The sequence below is a fragment of the Vanessa cardui genome, chromosome 23 (genome assembly GCF_905220365.1).
Source record: "Vanessa cardui chromosome 23, ilVanCard2.1, whole genome shotgun sequence".
Taxonomy (NCBI): domain Eukaryota; kingdom Metazoa; phylum Arthropoda; class Insecta; order Lepidoptera; family Nymphalidae; genus Vanessa; species Vanessa cardui.
Genome location: NC_061145.1, coordinates 6,403,726 through 6,419,974, shown reverse-complemented (window position 1 = coordinate 6,419,974; position 16,249 = coordinate 6,403,726). Strand labels below are relative to the sequence as shown.

The 16,249-nt window shown below is 37.6% G+C and overlaps 1 protein-coding gene across 1 annotated transcript; it reads right to left on the bottom strand.

The window, feature by feature from the left end:
• Positions 1 to 2,359: 2,359 nt before the first annotated feature.
• Positions 2,360 to 14,530, bottom strand: LOC124539860 (zinc finger protein 420-like). The gene is made up of 13 exons (XM_047117218.1): positions 14,329 to 14,530; positions 13,972 to 14,106; positions 13,186 to 13,797; positions 11,796 to 11,929; positions 11,389 to 11,710; positions 10,990 to 11,123; positions 10,299 to 10,373; positions 9,831 to 9,960; positions 9,228 to 9,361; positions 5,470 to 5,566; positions 4,045 to 4,158; positions 3,363 to 3,476; positions 2,360 to 2,939 (listed from the first exon to the last, which is right to left on the bottom strand). Exons 1-13 carry the CDS (start codon positions 14,434 to 14,436, stop codon positions 2,712 to 2,714), a joined length of 2,337 nt encoding a protein of 778 aa, XP_046973174.1. The 5' UTR covers positions 14,437 to 14,530; the 3' UTR covers positions 2,360 to 2,711.
• Positions 14,531 to 16,249: the final 1,719 nt, after the last annotated feature.

Sequence of the window (16,249 nt, the reverse complement as noted above, 5' to 3'; positions counted from 1 at the left end):
TTATTTAAATATTTTTTTACCCGAAGTCAAAATCTCTATGATTAAAACCCCGTTCACACACGTCGATTCAACGACTTAAAATGATTCAATTAAATTGAAGCAAAAAATGTTGATTCAAAAAAGTTATCAATCTTTCGAGTTTTGTTGAATCAATTTTTTAAAATAATTATTCAATTTTATTAGTCATAGTCGTTAAATCTAATTTAAACCGTGTGAACCAGTTTTACCGACAATTTTGTAATTCTAAATTTGAATTAGGTAACAGTTGATTGGTAAGTTTATGTTGATTACTTCGATATATCCAAAAAAACCGTTCCTGCTGTATGGAATCATTTGAAAAAAACGGATGCCTAAAAATATCCTTTGTCTTCTTTTAACATCACACTCGAAAAAGAGATAGCACAATAGCTTGATTCCTGTTAAATTAGAAATATAGTAGATTTGTTAATTTTTATTCATATAAAAGATTAAAATTTACTTTGTTTTAATTGATATCTAACGGAGCGTGTAGTTTGCAAGCGTATTCAAATATATGAGAAAGTTAAATAAAACAAATACTATAGCAATTTATATATATTGTTTAAAATATACTTTACAAGACAATCCTGTACTGGATAAATTTAATAAATATTTATAATATGATTTACAAAAAAAGTACATTTAAATTTATTGGAACATAGTTGAAAAACGTAATTTCATTTAATATAAAAAGTATAATAGCTTGATGTTGACTTAAACTCATAACGTCAATACAACCTTTAGTCGTTATATCTTATTTAATACAAATACATTTTGAATCACAATTAAGTCACTTATGTATATTTCTTAATTAAATAAACTGGTATAGTACGACACAACTTAGATGTAGCATCGGCAAAATTCGTGAAACCGATCACAGCCGAATTAAGTACACCATCCCAAATTATCAATATTTATTTCTTACGTTAGTATGATCTTTACGCAAACGCTACAACGTGTAATATCATAATAACCTAATATATTTGACACGTCTTTTTGCTTTCTCGAATTGAACTGACCTGAGATTCTATAGCGACGAATAGCGTCGAATGGCGCGATAGGGAGCTATTTCTATTGGTTGTGTAAATCGGCAGTAATCGGTTTACGAATTTTGCCGATGCTACATCTAAGTTGTTTCGTACCATACATATTCATGAGTCAAAAATAAGATACAGTAACCGTCCATAAATATATTTCTGTTAGCTAAAAAAGCTAAGGCATCCTATTCTATTAAAAATTAAGAGTCGAACCTATTCATTCTTTTGCATTTCAGATTGGTGAGATAAATTTACTCAGATAAAAGAAAATATTTGTAATGAAAACACAGTGGGGCTCCCATCAAATCAATCTCATCTCCCAATAATATTCTTGTTAGGAATCATATTTAAAGTTTATTGCCTTAAAATCTTAAGCACTTTAATTATTTCATATATATTTACATATATATTAAGTATACCATTTATATGACAAAATATACAGAATAATTTATTTTTACACGCCTTACACTAAAAATATCCTTATAGTTTTGTGTTCGGAAAGTCTGAAACGAGTAATAGTAACTGTGCGAGGCTTATTTAAACCTAACTAAGTACCTAAATAAAAGTTTATTTTCAAGCATAGATTGAAATTTAACAATATAAGGGAAACTGTGGAATATTTGCTCTGATTTTAAACATATTTTCACCCACCGAACTGTTCGCGAAATACAGTCTGCTAAAAATATCACATTTCAAATCGTTACAATCGAGTAGATAATAGATCCAATGTATGTTCAAGTTAAGTCAATGATATTTTTTTTAACATATAAATATAAAGTTTCACAACGAAACAGTTTCTATTTAATTCTTTCATAATACTGATAGCGCGTCGACCGCTGACGTATGTGACGTCACAATGGTAAGCATGCCTTTTGCGTGTCGTAGTCGCCCGTAGCGCGACCGCGTCGACCGCTGACGTATGTGACGTCACAATGGTAAGCATGCCTGTTGTGTGTCGTAGTCGCCCGTAGCGCGACCGCGTCGACCGCTGACGTATGTGACGTCACAATGGTAAGCATGCCTGTGTGTCGTAGACGCCCGTAGCGCGACCGCGTCGACCGCTGACGTATGTGACGCCACAATGGTAAGCATGCCTGTTGCGTGTCGTAGTCGCCCGTAGCGAGACCGCGTCGACCGCTGACGTATGTGACGTTACAATGGTAAGCATGCCTGTTGTATGTCGTAGTCGCCCGTAGCGCGACCGCGTCGACCGCTGACGTATGTGACGTCACAAGGGTAAGCATGCCTGTTGCGTGTCGTAGTCGCCCGTAGCGCGACCGCGTCGACCGCTGACGTTTGTGACGTCACAATGGTAAGCATGCCTGCTGCGTGTCGTAGTCGCCCGTAGCGCGACCGCGTCGACCGCTGACGTATGTGACGTCACAAGGGTAAGCATGCCTGTTGTGTGTCGTAGTCGCCCGTAGCGCGACCGCGTCGACCGCTGACGTATGTGACGTCACAAGGGTAAGCATGCCTGTTGTGTGTCGTAGTCGCCCGTAGCGCGACCGCGTCGACCGCTGACGTATGTGACGTCACAATGGTAAGCATGCCTGTTGCGTGTCGTAGTCGCCCGTAGCGCGACCGCGTCGACCGCTGACGTATGTGACGTCACAATGCATGCCTGTTGTGTGTCGTAGTCGCCCGTAGCGCGTTCGCTCACTCGCTGTAGGTGATGTAGGCGCTGAGGTAGTTGCCGGCGGGGGGCGCGGGCGGCGCGGGGGGCGCGGGCGGCTCGGGCTCGCGGCGGCGCTTGCGGTTCTTCTTGTCCCAGGGCGCGTAGGGGATCTTGAGGTGCACGGTCTGGATGTGCAGCTTGACGGCGCTGCTCTGCGTGAAGCGCCGGTTGCAGTGCTGGCACTGGTAGCGCTTCTCGCCCGTGTGCACCTGCGTTAAACGAACGCTACATGTAACGCTGTTTTTTACTACGAAAGGAGAGTAAGTTCCAGTCTAGATTATGGATTGTTATTTTTTTACTTAAAAATCTATTTTAGAGATAGAAAAGAGGTCACATCCTTCTAAATGGTGAATTCAATCGATTGAAATAAGACGAATGAAATATTTCTCTTTTCAAAAATTTACAATTCGTAATGAAAAATTCACTACATTAACGTTTGTACTAATGGTGTTTATAGCTTTCATAACTTTAAATACTTAAAAATCGACTATATTGACTTTGGTTGTATGAATAATATGCGTCACTATATTGTTTTGGTAACTTATATATATGATGCAACTACAACTATTGATTTCACTCGTGAATTTAATAAAGCACTTTAAAAAAACAGTAAATATATTTTAATAACTCACAACAAGATGCCTGTCTCTGTTGCTCGGCATGCTGAAGCGTCGCTCGCAGTGCGGACACGCGTAAGGCTTCTCCAACGTATGCGTACGCATGTGTACCGTCAGATTTGCGTATTGCTGGAGAGAAACAACCAAAATTATATAAATATATATACTGTATATTTACTTCTTTTTTAAAGTAGCAGCTACGAATACTTATCGTGATGATCATAACTCCAGCTTAAGAAAACTTGAGCAATTTGATGTTACAAATGTGATAAATACAATATCAAAACATAGTGTTCCCATCAAAATAGTATAATGAAAACGCAATGCACAGCGCAGAACAGAATCTTTATATTGATTATTACTTTATAGAGCGTATTTTGCACTACCTTCCAATTATACCCTTCAATACAAAGTTGTATGCTGATGCGTGCCAGGATAGAGGTTATGGATTGAGTACTCGTTGCACTGCAGACGGTACTAGATTGAGTACTCGTTGCACTGCGGACGGTATTAGATTGAGTTCTCGTTGCACTGCGGACGATACTAGATTGAGTACTCGTTGCACTGCGGACGGTACTGGATTGAGTACTCGTTGCACTGCGGACGGTACTGGATTGAGTACTCGTTGCACTGCGGACGGTACTGGATTGAGTACTCGTTGCACTGCGGACGGTACGGACAGTACTCGCGTACGTACCCGGGTGGTGTGTCCGCAGATGTCGCACATGTAGCGCTTGAGGTAGTGCGCGCCGGGGTGCTCCGCGTCGTAGTGCCGCCGCGCTTGCGAGTCGTTTAACAGGTACTTGTTACACTGTGGGCGGGGTACTTTATAAACTGTGTGCGTTTTTAAAGCCGCATATATGCCTTCAAACAAGTTTTTTTTTTTATGGTATAGGTTGGCGGACGAGCATATGGGCCACCTGATGGTAAGTGGTCACCATCACCCATAGACAATGACGCTGTGAGAAATATTAACTATTCCTTACATCGTCACTGCGCCACTAACCTTGGGAACTAAGATGTTATGTCCCTTGTGCCTGTAGTTACACTGGCTCACTCACCCTTCAAACCGGAACACAACAATACTGAGTACTGTTGTTGGCGGGCTCGCACAAAGCCCTACCACCAAGTAAGTTGTCACCTATTTGTTATGAGAGGTTTTTTAACTTAACATTTTTCATAAAACTATCTATTCTAGCGGCAAGATACGATGGACGTTGACAAATTAAAAAAATGATGTGAAATGTAAATTTATTATCGATATAATACATTCAAATCTCTGTGTTTTTCGCAAGTAATTTAATTCAAGTTTTTGTTGTAAGTAGTATCTGATTAAAAAAGGTTTCATAAAAAATATATAAAATAAGTTTGAGTAATATATTCGAACGAAATCAATTTAAATCAAAAATTGGAATTAGAATGAATAACTTTATAAACACATTACTACTAGGTCGAGTGTGAGAGTGTGACGTACACATTAGCGCAAAACAAAAAAGTTATATTCGCGGTACCCTAATATTTGTAGTTTAGAAATCACATTCGATAAATTTTATGACTAATTGCACGTCACTATTGCCAATAAAGAACAACAATTTGCTCCTTTGATGTAATTATTTATTAAATACGAAACTTCATGAGCGGGCAAACGTCAAAACGGCCATCATAGCGTGCCGCTACTATAGTTAGAATTATTACAGAGGCTTTTCAAAGAAGTATCTCGCTTTATTTACAAAACCTTTTTTTCAACCGACTTCCAAAAGGAGGAGGTTATCAATTCGTCTAGGGTTGGCTGACACCGGCTCCAAATATAACAATAACTATAACTACATTAATAATCGTAAATCGACTTTTAAGTTGTCTAATATTTTTCATTTCATTTTACCTAGGAGGACTCTCAAAAATATGTTAAATATGCAATTATTTTTATTGCTTTTTAGTGTATTTTAATTTGTTTTAAAATACTGTTTTGTTTGAAGTCGGTTTTTCTTTTTGTTAAAATTTTATTTATTTAAATAACAATATGTGACCGACGTAACATCCCAGGAACACTCGAACACGTATATTCGACAAACGTCAATATAATAAGGCTTTAAGGTTAGATCAGTGTCGGAGGAGGACTCACAATCTCGCAGGTTGAGGAAGTGGGCACGCCCGTATTTACGACGCCGCTGTGCGCCGCGCGCGGACGACCGCGCCGCCCGCCCACCGGCTTGATGGAGCTGCGGACACACCGACACGCTACAGTCGCCCGGCTCATGTTACACTGGCCGCGCGCCAGTGATGAGATTACACTGTGACGCTTCGGATTGCAAATGACATGTATATAGGGCACAACATATATCTTATCTTCTCCTGCCGATACGACTTTTCTCTCGTACCCTGGGTACAAATTGGAACATTCCTTTATACCACGAGCTGGGGTATGCGTTTACGTCAGAGATGATATCTGTTCTCGACGCCTCGGCAGCCTTGAAGGACAGGACCTATCGATTATCTGGCTGCGTGTAGACTGCGATGACCATCCGCGAATCTATGCGTGCCTTTATAGGTCCCATAGCGGTAATGCCGAAACCGACCGACTGGTTGAGCACGTCCAAATGGCTACAGATTCCGTGCTTCAGCAGATTCCATCCGCAGAGATCATTATTCTGGGTGACTTTAATGCTCACCACGCAGAATGGCTCGGCTCACGCACCACCGATCATGCGGGTAGATCTGTTCTGGACTTCGCTCTAGCATATGATCTGACACAACTGGTCAACTCGCCAACGCGAATACCGGATGTGGAGGATCATACACCTTCCCTGTTGGACCTTCTGCTGACTTCACATCCGGATGGCTATCAGGTTATCGTCGATCCCCCTCTGGGCTCGTCTGACCACTGTCTCGTCCGGAGTACAGTGCCGGTTGTGCGGTACTCACGGCCTCGCTTTGTTGGGTGCCGCCGAGTATGGCACTACAAGTCAGCAGATTGGGATGGGATGCGGTCTTTTTTTGCATCTTACCCATGGGGGCAGATTTGTTTCTCGCCGGATGATCCGAACGCTGCTGCTGACTCTGTTGCCGATGTGGTGCTTCAGGGTATGGAACTATTCATTCCTTACTCTGCAGTACCCATCGGTGGCAAGTCCCAGCCTTGGTTTGGTCGCTTCTGCAAAACGGCATCACGCCGAAAGTGGGAACGCTATCAAACCTGGGCTAATGCATCTGCGTCTCGTGATGTAAATACCAGCGCATTTAAAAAGGAATACAACTCTGCCTCCAGGTCCCTCAAAAACGTGATTGCTAGGGCGAAGACGGAGTACATTGGCAGAATTGGCGAGAGACTGGTGCGTCTCCCTTCAGGAACACGAGCGTTCTGGTCTCTCGCTAAGGCTGTCTTAGGGAATTTCTGTCAGCCATGTTTTCCATCTCTGCACAGAGACGGTGAGTCATTGGCCCATACCGCGAAAGAGAAAGCTGATCTTTTAGGCTCTCTCTTCGCGTCGAACTCGACTCTGGATGACCAAGGAAAATCTCCACCAACAATTCCGCGATGTGATACCACGATGCCGGAGGTTAAATTCCGGCAAAGTGCAGTTCGTAAAGCACTTCTTTCCTTGGACATTCATAAGTCGAGCGGACCCGATGGTATCCCTCCAATCGTGCTACGAACATGTGCTCCCGAGTTGGCACCGGTCTTAACGCGTCTTTTCCGGCAATCCTACACATTAGGCGTCGTCCCGAATTCCTGGAAGACAGCTTTGGTGCATCCGATCCCTAAAAAAGGCAACCGCTCAGACCCGTCCAATTATAGGCCTATAGCCATCACCTCCTTGCTCTCCAAGATAATGGAGTCCCTTATAAACTGCCAGCTCCTGCGGTATCTAGAAGAGAACCAGCTGATTAGCGACCGCCAGTACGGTTTCCGTCGGGGTCGGTCAGCCGGTGATCTTCTAGTTTACCTTACTCACAGGTGGGCTGAAGCAGTTGAGAGCAAGGGGGAGGCATTAGCAGCCAGCTTGGACATAGCGAAGGCCTTCGATCGTGTATGGCACAAAGCGCTTCTTTCGAAGCTTCCTTCCTATGGGCTTCCCGGGAAATTATGCAATTGGATTACCAGCTTTTTGACAGATCGGAGCATCAAGGTCGTTGTCGACGGTGCATGCTCTGACTTAAAATTCGTCAATGCTGGTGTTCCACAAGGCTGCGTTCTATCACCCACTCTGTTTCTTCTGCATATCAATGATTTGTTGCAAATCGGGAACATTCATTGCTATGCAGACGACAGTACCGTTGACACCTTATACACCGGCCGCGCTAATATTTCTCGGGAAAACGTCGAAGAGAACCGGAACAAACTTGTGTCTGAAATCGAGTCTTCATTAAACGAAGTCTCGAATTGGGGCCGGCTAAATCTAGTCCATTTCAACCCCAAAAAGACGCAAGTTTGCGCGTTAACCGCTAAAAAAACACCATTTGTCGTATCTCCACGATTTGAGAACATTCCGATAGCCGCTACAGGTAGTATCGGAATACTTGGCGTTGATATTTCGAGCCTCGTTCAGTTCCGCGGTCAATTGGAAGGCAAAGCCAAATTGGCTTCAAAAAAGCTGGGCGTGCTCAGCAAGGCGAGACAGTACTTCACGTCGGCCCATCGCCTTAAACTTTACAAGGCGCAAATTCGGCCTCACATGGAGTACTGCTCTCACCTCTGGGCGGGTGCTCCCCAGTACCAGCTCCTGCCATTTGACCGCATCCAACGTAGAGCGGCTCGAGTTATCGACGATCAAGCTCTTTCCGATCTCCTTGATCCTTTGGCTTTGCGTAGAGATGTCGGATCACTCTGCATCTTCTACCGAATTTTTCACGGGGAATGTTCCGAGGAATTGTTCGGATTAATCCCGGCTGCTGAATTTCACCTTCGGACATCTCGCCAAAATTCTAAGTTTCACCCGCACCACCTTGATGTCCGAAAATCCACAACAGCGCGATTTCTCAGACATTTTCTGCCTCGCACAACCACTTTGTGGAACCAGCTTTCGCCGGCGGTTTTTCCGAACCGATACGACATGGGAACCTTTAAGAAAAGAGCCTACTCCTTTTTGAAAGGCCGGCAACGCACCTGCAAGTCCCCTGGTGTTGCAGGTGTCCATGGGCGGTGGTAGTCACTTTCCATCAGGTGAGCCTCCTGCTCGTTTGCCTCCTATGCCATAAAAAAAAAAAAAAAAAAAACAACAGCCTGTAAATTCCCACTGCTGGGCTAAAGGCCTCCTCTCCCTTAGAGGAGAAGGTTTGGAACATATTCCACCACGCTGTTCCAATGCGGGTTGGTGGAATACACATGTGGCAGAATTTCTATGAAATTTGTCACATGCAGGTTTCCTCACGATGTTTTCCTTCACCGCCGAATACGAGATGAATTATAAAGACAAAATAAGCACATGAATCAGCGGTGCTTACCTGGGCTTGAACCCGCAATCATCGGTTAAGATGCACGCGTTCTAACCACTGGGCCATCTCGACTCTATATATAGGGCAAAGCTGGAGTTTTCAGGAGTAGCAATAACAACAAAGAAAAATAAGTTTTTAATCTGAAACGGTTGAAAATTGGAAGAAGTTTATTGTGATTGAAGCTTTTGATAAAAAAATAAAAGTTTAAAAATCTAAAGTGCTATACGCCCTAAGAAATCAGTAGTTCATGACAGTAATAGCCAATGTTAGTCAGGACGACCAACGTTGCCTATAACTTTTCACTTTAAATCGTGCTGCAAACGACTGATCGAAAAACCGTTAAAAACGGAGTGTGAGGATACCATACCCAAGGCTATATTTGCCACTATAATATGTCCTTTACGCCCTTTGCAATCCAAAGTATCGATGTGACAGAAGTGTGCTCACAGATTGGTGTCGGCGTGCTTATTGGAGGAGCCAAAGTGCGTCGCGAAAGCAGTCTCGTCCCGGAACTGAATCCCGCACTCGGCGCAGTACAGCGGGTGAGACGTGTCTACTTCGCCTGTGGTCTCCTCGACTTCCTAAAAGATAAATACACGGATCAATTTCGATATCATAAAAATTACTAATTTTGTTATTAAATAAAGAGAAAATAAATAATATGTTAACAATAAGCTGAGATGGCCCAGTGATTAGAACGCGTGCATCTTAACCGATGATTGCGGGTTCAAACCCAGGTAAGCACCACTGAATATTCATGTGCTTAATTTGTGTTTATAATTCATCTCGTGCTCAGCGGTGAAGGAAATCATCGTGAGGAAACCTGCATGTGTCTGATTTCAACGAAATTTTACCAAATGTGTATTCCACCAACCCGCATTGGAACAGCGTGGTGGTTCCAAACCTTCTCCTCAAAGGGAGGTCTTAGCCCAGCAGTGGGAAATTTACAGGCTGTTGTTGTAATAATAATATGCATAAATAAACTGCAAGTTTTGGGATTATATCAGTGAAACTAATACCAAGCCTGTAAAAGACAAGCAAATAACTAACCTCTTTACTGTGCGCTAGTTTCTTATGACAGTACAGGCCGGTGACGCTCACAAAGCTGCGGCCACACAAGTTGCAAATATTCATGGATGGATGCTTTATACGTATGTGAGTCAGTCTTGTCGATGCTTTACTAGAATAAATGTATTTATTGAAATAGTAAAATATTGTAAATATAATTAAACAAAGCAGGCGAATAGTAATAATATTAATTTAATTATTATAATTGTATTCAATTAACATGACTTTGTATTTTTGAAATGTTAAAACAGAGTAACTACTGAGGTTCTTGCCGGTTCTTCTCGGTAGAATCTACTTTCCAAACCGGTGGTAGCTTCACTTAATTGTAAAATGACGATTCAAAAGTGCTTGTAAAGCCTACTGGATTAAAGTTTATTTTGATTTTGATTTGATTATATCAAGTAGCCGTTATTAAAAATAAAAATATCAAACATATTTTTTTTTACTCACGAAAATTCTTTTTTACAATGAGGACACGAGTATGTTACGTTTTTGTGCCATCGATAGTGCATTTTAGCTTGACCTCTGTAACAAAAAATAAAACAATACACTAAAAACTGACTACAACTCAACTAATGTATATAACATTTATATTTATAAAATAGTCTAATAATATCAGGATTTTAGCAATGTTTGTATTAAATAAAGCTACAATAGGCTATTTGACTGGTTTTTAAAATCCATTTTATGTTATTCAGTAGAGGTTAAGGAACCCAGTAAAAGTAGATTTTTTTTATTTCTAGTACATATTTGCCGAAAAATATCATATTAAAAATTCCATATTTAAATAACGCGCGAAAACGCTACTTGGACAATATGGCGCTGCAATGGGGTCGGTGACGTCACTTTGCTGTATTTTAATCTGTGGTACATATAGTAGAAAAGCAAGGTTTACAAGAAAGTGAATTCATCATAAGCCCGGCCATTTAGGAGCGTTTTGTGTCACGTGACAAATGTTTGAAAAAATGCATTTTTATTGATGGATTTTTGAATAAATTAAGTATTATTTTCAACTTTCGTTAGTAAATAACCATTTTTAAACACATAATATACACTGATTACAATAATTCACAATTTATTTTTCGCATTGTCAAATAGCCTATTGAGACAGAACTGTCGGTTAAAAAGCTTAAACTGTTACCTGCTAAAGCAAACATAGCTGCACATTTGACAAGAATACTTAAACAAATGGCTCATGTTCATATGTTTGTACATCTTCCTCGTGTCCGGACAGTATATTTTGCATGCATCACATTGGAGTTTTCCAGAACATATCTAGAATTCAAGGAAACCACACATTTTAACAACAATCACATTTTCATTGCTTTTTTTTATATTTGCTACTTGAACTACATCATTTAAACGGGTCTTAATTTTGGTCTCATTAAAATTAAAAAAAAATACCAACATAAAGGTGTAAACATACTGGTGAAATATTTTAGGAATTATATATAAAATTTATTTTCTCATAGTATTATCTCATTTAAAAAAGGTATAATATTTTTGGTTAAAATCTTATATTATTCTGACAGAAACTTACTGGATCATGCTTCTTCATATGCTTTTCAAATGTCGCAACTTCTCTAAAGCCTTTAAAACAAAATTCGCACTTGTACGGTGAATCAATATAGTTCTTTGTCTTCTGTCGGTCCTTCACTAAAGCGTATTGTTCCTCCTGACTTATTGGAGAGTAAATGGGAAAATCTTGAGGGAGTTTTTTTGTATTTCTTATAGGACGTATAAATAACTTGTTCTTTTTACTATCCTTAGGAACCCCTGACGGTTGGGTTTCACACCAACTGGCATCTTTCTTTGAACCTTTCTGTAAGTGACTCCAAATAAAATGCTGTTTGGCTGATGTCCTGAAAAGTTATATAAATTACTTATGTCAGTATATATCTTCTGTAAGAATAAAACACATTTACAATCATAAAGTATAACTGTTACCTATCAAAACTAACTTCAGGGCACTTTTTACATAAATATTTATACATATGTTTCTCAGTCATATGGGTTTTTAGAAGAAATTCAGTTCTGTAATAATAACTGCACAGTGCACAGAAGAATGTTCCACTTGTGTGCTGAAAAAGAATTATTCCACAATATTATTTAACATACCAACATTTCTTAACATCTTTGACTTATATTTGTTAATAATGGGATAAAACATTCAATCGGATTTGAATATTGGCATACTCTTATGACATACTGTAATTGATATTTGGTCAAATTAGAATCTAGTAATCAAGATTACTACTAGATTTACACTAGATTAAGGTAACTCTGATGATTTCACTCATAAAAAAATGTCACGTGAGAGCATGAGTCCTTCATTTTTCGCATAGACAAGGAAATATATTTCTACACCCAGCCTTATCATCATGTACGCATGTATTTGTACGCTGCGACCATGTCACGAAACCCCTAACAACCCCATATTTTAGGCCTCATAAAGTCATTGAGAGAGGAGATAAATATTTTAAAATTATGATCTCCGATAATATAAAAGCAATCTCAATTGATCGACTAAAACCTGCATTTCTAATGCACAATAACTCATAAATACAATACGCTCCATCAAATAAGGCCGAAGAATTCATAACAAATTCCAAAGTGCGGCAGCAGAGAGGGCCACGATAACCATAACAACCAGATGCGAACCCAATACGGGCGACTCATCAAACCTACAATGTGATTTATGTCTGCGTAAAAAAACTTCTTATAATTATTCATCTTTAAATTTAATATTATTTTATTTTTTTTTAAAGGAAGGGAAGTGTTGTGCCTAAGTATTATCTTTTATTAATGTAAGCAAAAATCACTGTCCATAATGGCATCTAGAAACAAGTTGATATTCAATATACTACATTGTCAATTATTACATTATTATGTTCTGTCGCCTGGTCGCCATTCTAACATCGCACTGTAATATCGTCGTAACAATTAAATATTGTAAATTATATCACAATACATATGTCTATACTCAATTGCCTTTCATTACATCATCCACAAGACCTTTAAGGTAAACTTTTTTTTCATATTTGTATATTAAAATTAATATAAATAATGTTTGTACAAGTATATAACAATTTTATCTTTTAAATTGAACTAAACTCTTAACTTATTAAGTATCTAAAAATACGAAAACCTTGAAATAAAATAATTAATTCAATAATCAGAATTACAAATCAGACTAAATTGTTATTCACCTTAAGTGTGGAGGCAAAGAAGGAGGCTTTGTGCTTAAACAGACATAATTATGTAATTCAATATGACAATATCTGTAAAAAAATCAGTTTTACACATAAGCAATATTAATTTTGTTATTAGTATTTACCTTATCATGCATTCTCATGTGTGCTGTCAAACGATTTTCATTATAATATGCTTTTTTACACACTTTGCACTGATACTTGCCATGTGCAAACATTTTATATACATCCACAACTGCTTTAGCCTCCTTATTTGATATTGGTACCATTGTTGCATACTCCTCTTCTAAATTCATACCATCTACATCTGTTTGTTCAACTACTTTAGGTTGTTCATCATTATCTTCATAAACATTATCTTCCCCATCACAATCATCGAAATTGTTATCAAAGAAACTTTCTTCATTTTTTTCAGGCTCCAATTCCACACTTTCAGTTTGAAAAGGCTCCTCATATGTTGGTATTGCATTGTCTTCTTGTTTAACGCAAACATCTACCAATTCTGTTAGCAATTTTTGATTATTCCTAGGCACTTCAAAACTAAAATCATCCGATGTTGTCGTATATTGTATAACAGGTATATTATCTTGATGCTTTATACCAATTCTATTCTGATTTACCCATTTGAATTTAAGTCTTTCATAACCTGTCTTGAGATGGTCTGGAGCGAGATATGACAGTGCCGGTTTAATATTTAGTACATTACTATCTAATTCTGCAATTATTGACTTGGTGATCTGAAAAATAGTTAACATATATTAGTGACATGGTCCCAACTATTTATTTAAGTTGATATTTTAATAAACTTTAAAACTAACTTTACATAACACAACATAAGAGCAGAAAATGACATGATATTTATATAAATAGAAGCTAAATATATTTTTTTTTATTTAAGATGAATAGTTTACCTCTTTATTTCTATACAAAATTTCTTGCAAAGCATAATACGTGCGTTGGCATTTATCACGAAACTTCTTAAAATTTCTAACATAGGCAACACACTGATAACACAAATATTCGGGTAAGCCATTATGACTGTGGGTCTGTAAATAAACGGAACAATAATTTAAAGTAATAAAATATTATTATAACAACACCAATTAACAATATATAAACATTCATATTTCATTGTTATGATAACAAATTGTGTTTAAACGAAAAAGAGTAAGGAACAAATTATAGATATCATTCAATAACATTAGAAAAATGTGGTTTATTTATTATTTATAATTTAATTTTGATTCAGAAATGTTTAGACAGCTTACCTTTAAACCTGATGCTAAATTATATTCGTTTCTTAATTGATCTATGTTCATACTGAAGATTTTAACATCACTTTTTAAGCACACTGTGCAAGCTTTTAAGTCAAACATATCGACAACTTTTATCTCAACATTTACACATTATAATAATAAATAAAATATTAAAGGATATAACCACAAACCAAACACAAATCAACGCAAGTTGAAGTTTGCTATTTAAACAATGATCACAGATAATGAAAGTTATAGACATTGAATACATAATATTGTCACAGAGTCAGACACTTTATTTTATTATTTGAATTATAGTATAGTAAGACACAAAATTAGATGTAGCAAAAAGAAGTGTAGAAAGTGAAAAAAGAAAAGTGGAAGAGTGTGGAAAGCAAGTGTATGTAAATCGACGCGTCAAATTGACGAATTTATTAGGTCATATGATAGTACAAGTTCATATTCGCGTGAGAAATAAATACTGATAATTTGGGATAGCGTACTTAATTCGGATGTGATCAGTTTTACGAATTTTGCCGCTGCGACATCTAAGTTGTGTCGTACTATACATACAAACAACCAAAAATGAAACAGAATAGCAATTGATAGCATAGAATAACTTATACATAAGGAGCCGATAGTCACCCAGAAAATAAAAAAATGTTTTATTGTTCGTCTACTCGTCGACTAATTGGTATTATTTATTATATGAATAATTTACATGTATACACACACTCCTATTGCAATGGAAGTGGGAAGAAATAAACAAACCTTAGATCATGTCATCATCGTCATCATAATTCCGTTTTTGTCCACTGTTGAACATAAGCCTCTCCAAATGGCCCAAATGCAGGTCACTGTGGTCTTTCTCCGGCTACTCGAATCCAGCTCCTGACTCTCGTCGTGTGTAAATCGTCCTTAGTTAGATTTACGTATTACAAACGATTTGCTAATAGTTTAGCTAGCTGTAGCTACAGCAGTTGTGCACTACTACTGACAAGCCTATGATTTTATTATATTCGTTTTTAATACATCACCAAGCATAAACAACCACATAAAAGCTTTTATCCTTCCGCGGATTTAGACCTCGCTTCTTACTAAATTTCATCAAAATCAATTCAGTAATTTATCCGCGATAGTGTAACAAGCAGACAGCGAGTAAGTGTTATCTGCGCAGTTATACTGTCTTGTTTCCTATAATCTTAGAACAAACTAAAAACATTTAAAAACAATTACAGCAACAATTTACATGTGTCAATCAAGAATTTAGGTGTAATTTCAAAGTAAAACAATCTTAATCTTTTCGTTTAAAAAAACTTTTATTAAATGATTACAAGTTACTTGTTACATAACTTCACACTAATGTTGAATAAAATTGTCTTATTCTACTACAACATTATAACTAGCTAGGTGCCAAGATCTCTTTAATCTCACATTGTGGTAATAGAATATTTTGTTAAATAGATTATTTTATTTAGAGCTATCTATAACAAAGATATATTTATATTACAGAATGCATAAAAAATTAAAGACTTTCCTATTTAAGTTATTAAAAAATTATATTTCAAATTTAAAAAGAAGGTTACATTTTGTTATTTTGTGTATTTCATTTTTATTAAAAGTGCTAAAAATATTTGCAAAATTTCATTCAGTTTGATATAATTGATTTAGAAATTATTAACTCGATTATATCTACAAACAGATGAAAGTTTATATTCAAAAACTAGTAAATAGGATAAATGTGATAATAATGACAGTTAAAAATAAGTACATCTGTAAAATTCATGGCAAAAATCCCTAATTGCATTATTAAAATTGAGGTCCAAAATATTAGTCAGAGAAAATAAAAGTTATAAACTGAAAATGTTATAAGACCAATTAACATATATACACTAACAAAATCTTATGTTTTGCTAATTAATACCAACTTTTG

Bases quoted from the DNA above. Each gene is read 5' to 3' on its own strand.
- LOC124539860 (XM_047117218.1), bottom strand. From the start codon at position 14,436: ATGTTTGACTTAAAAGCTTGCACAGTGTGCTTAAAAAGTGATGTTAAA. The intron at 14,107-14,328 runs GTAAGCTGTCTA...GTTTATTTACAG, and splicing joins ATTTAGCATCAGGTTTAAAG to ACCCACAGTCATAATGGCTT. The intron at 13,798-13,971 runs GTAAACTATTCA...ACTATTTTTCAG, and splicing joins TTTTGTATAGAAATAAAGAG to ATCACCAAGTCAATAATTGC.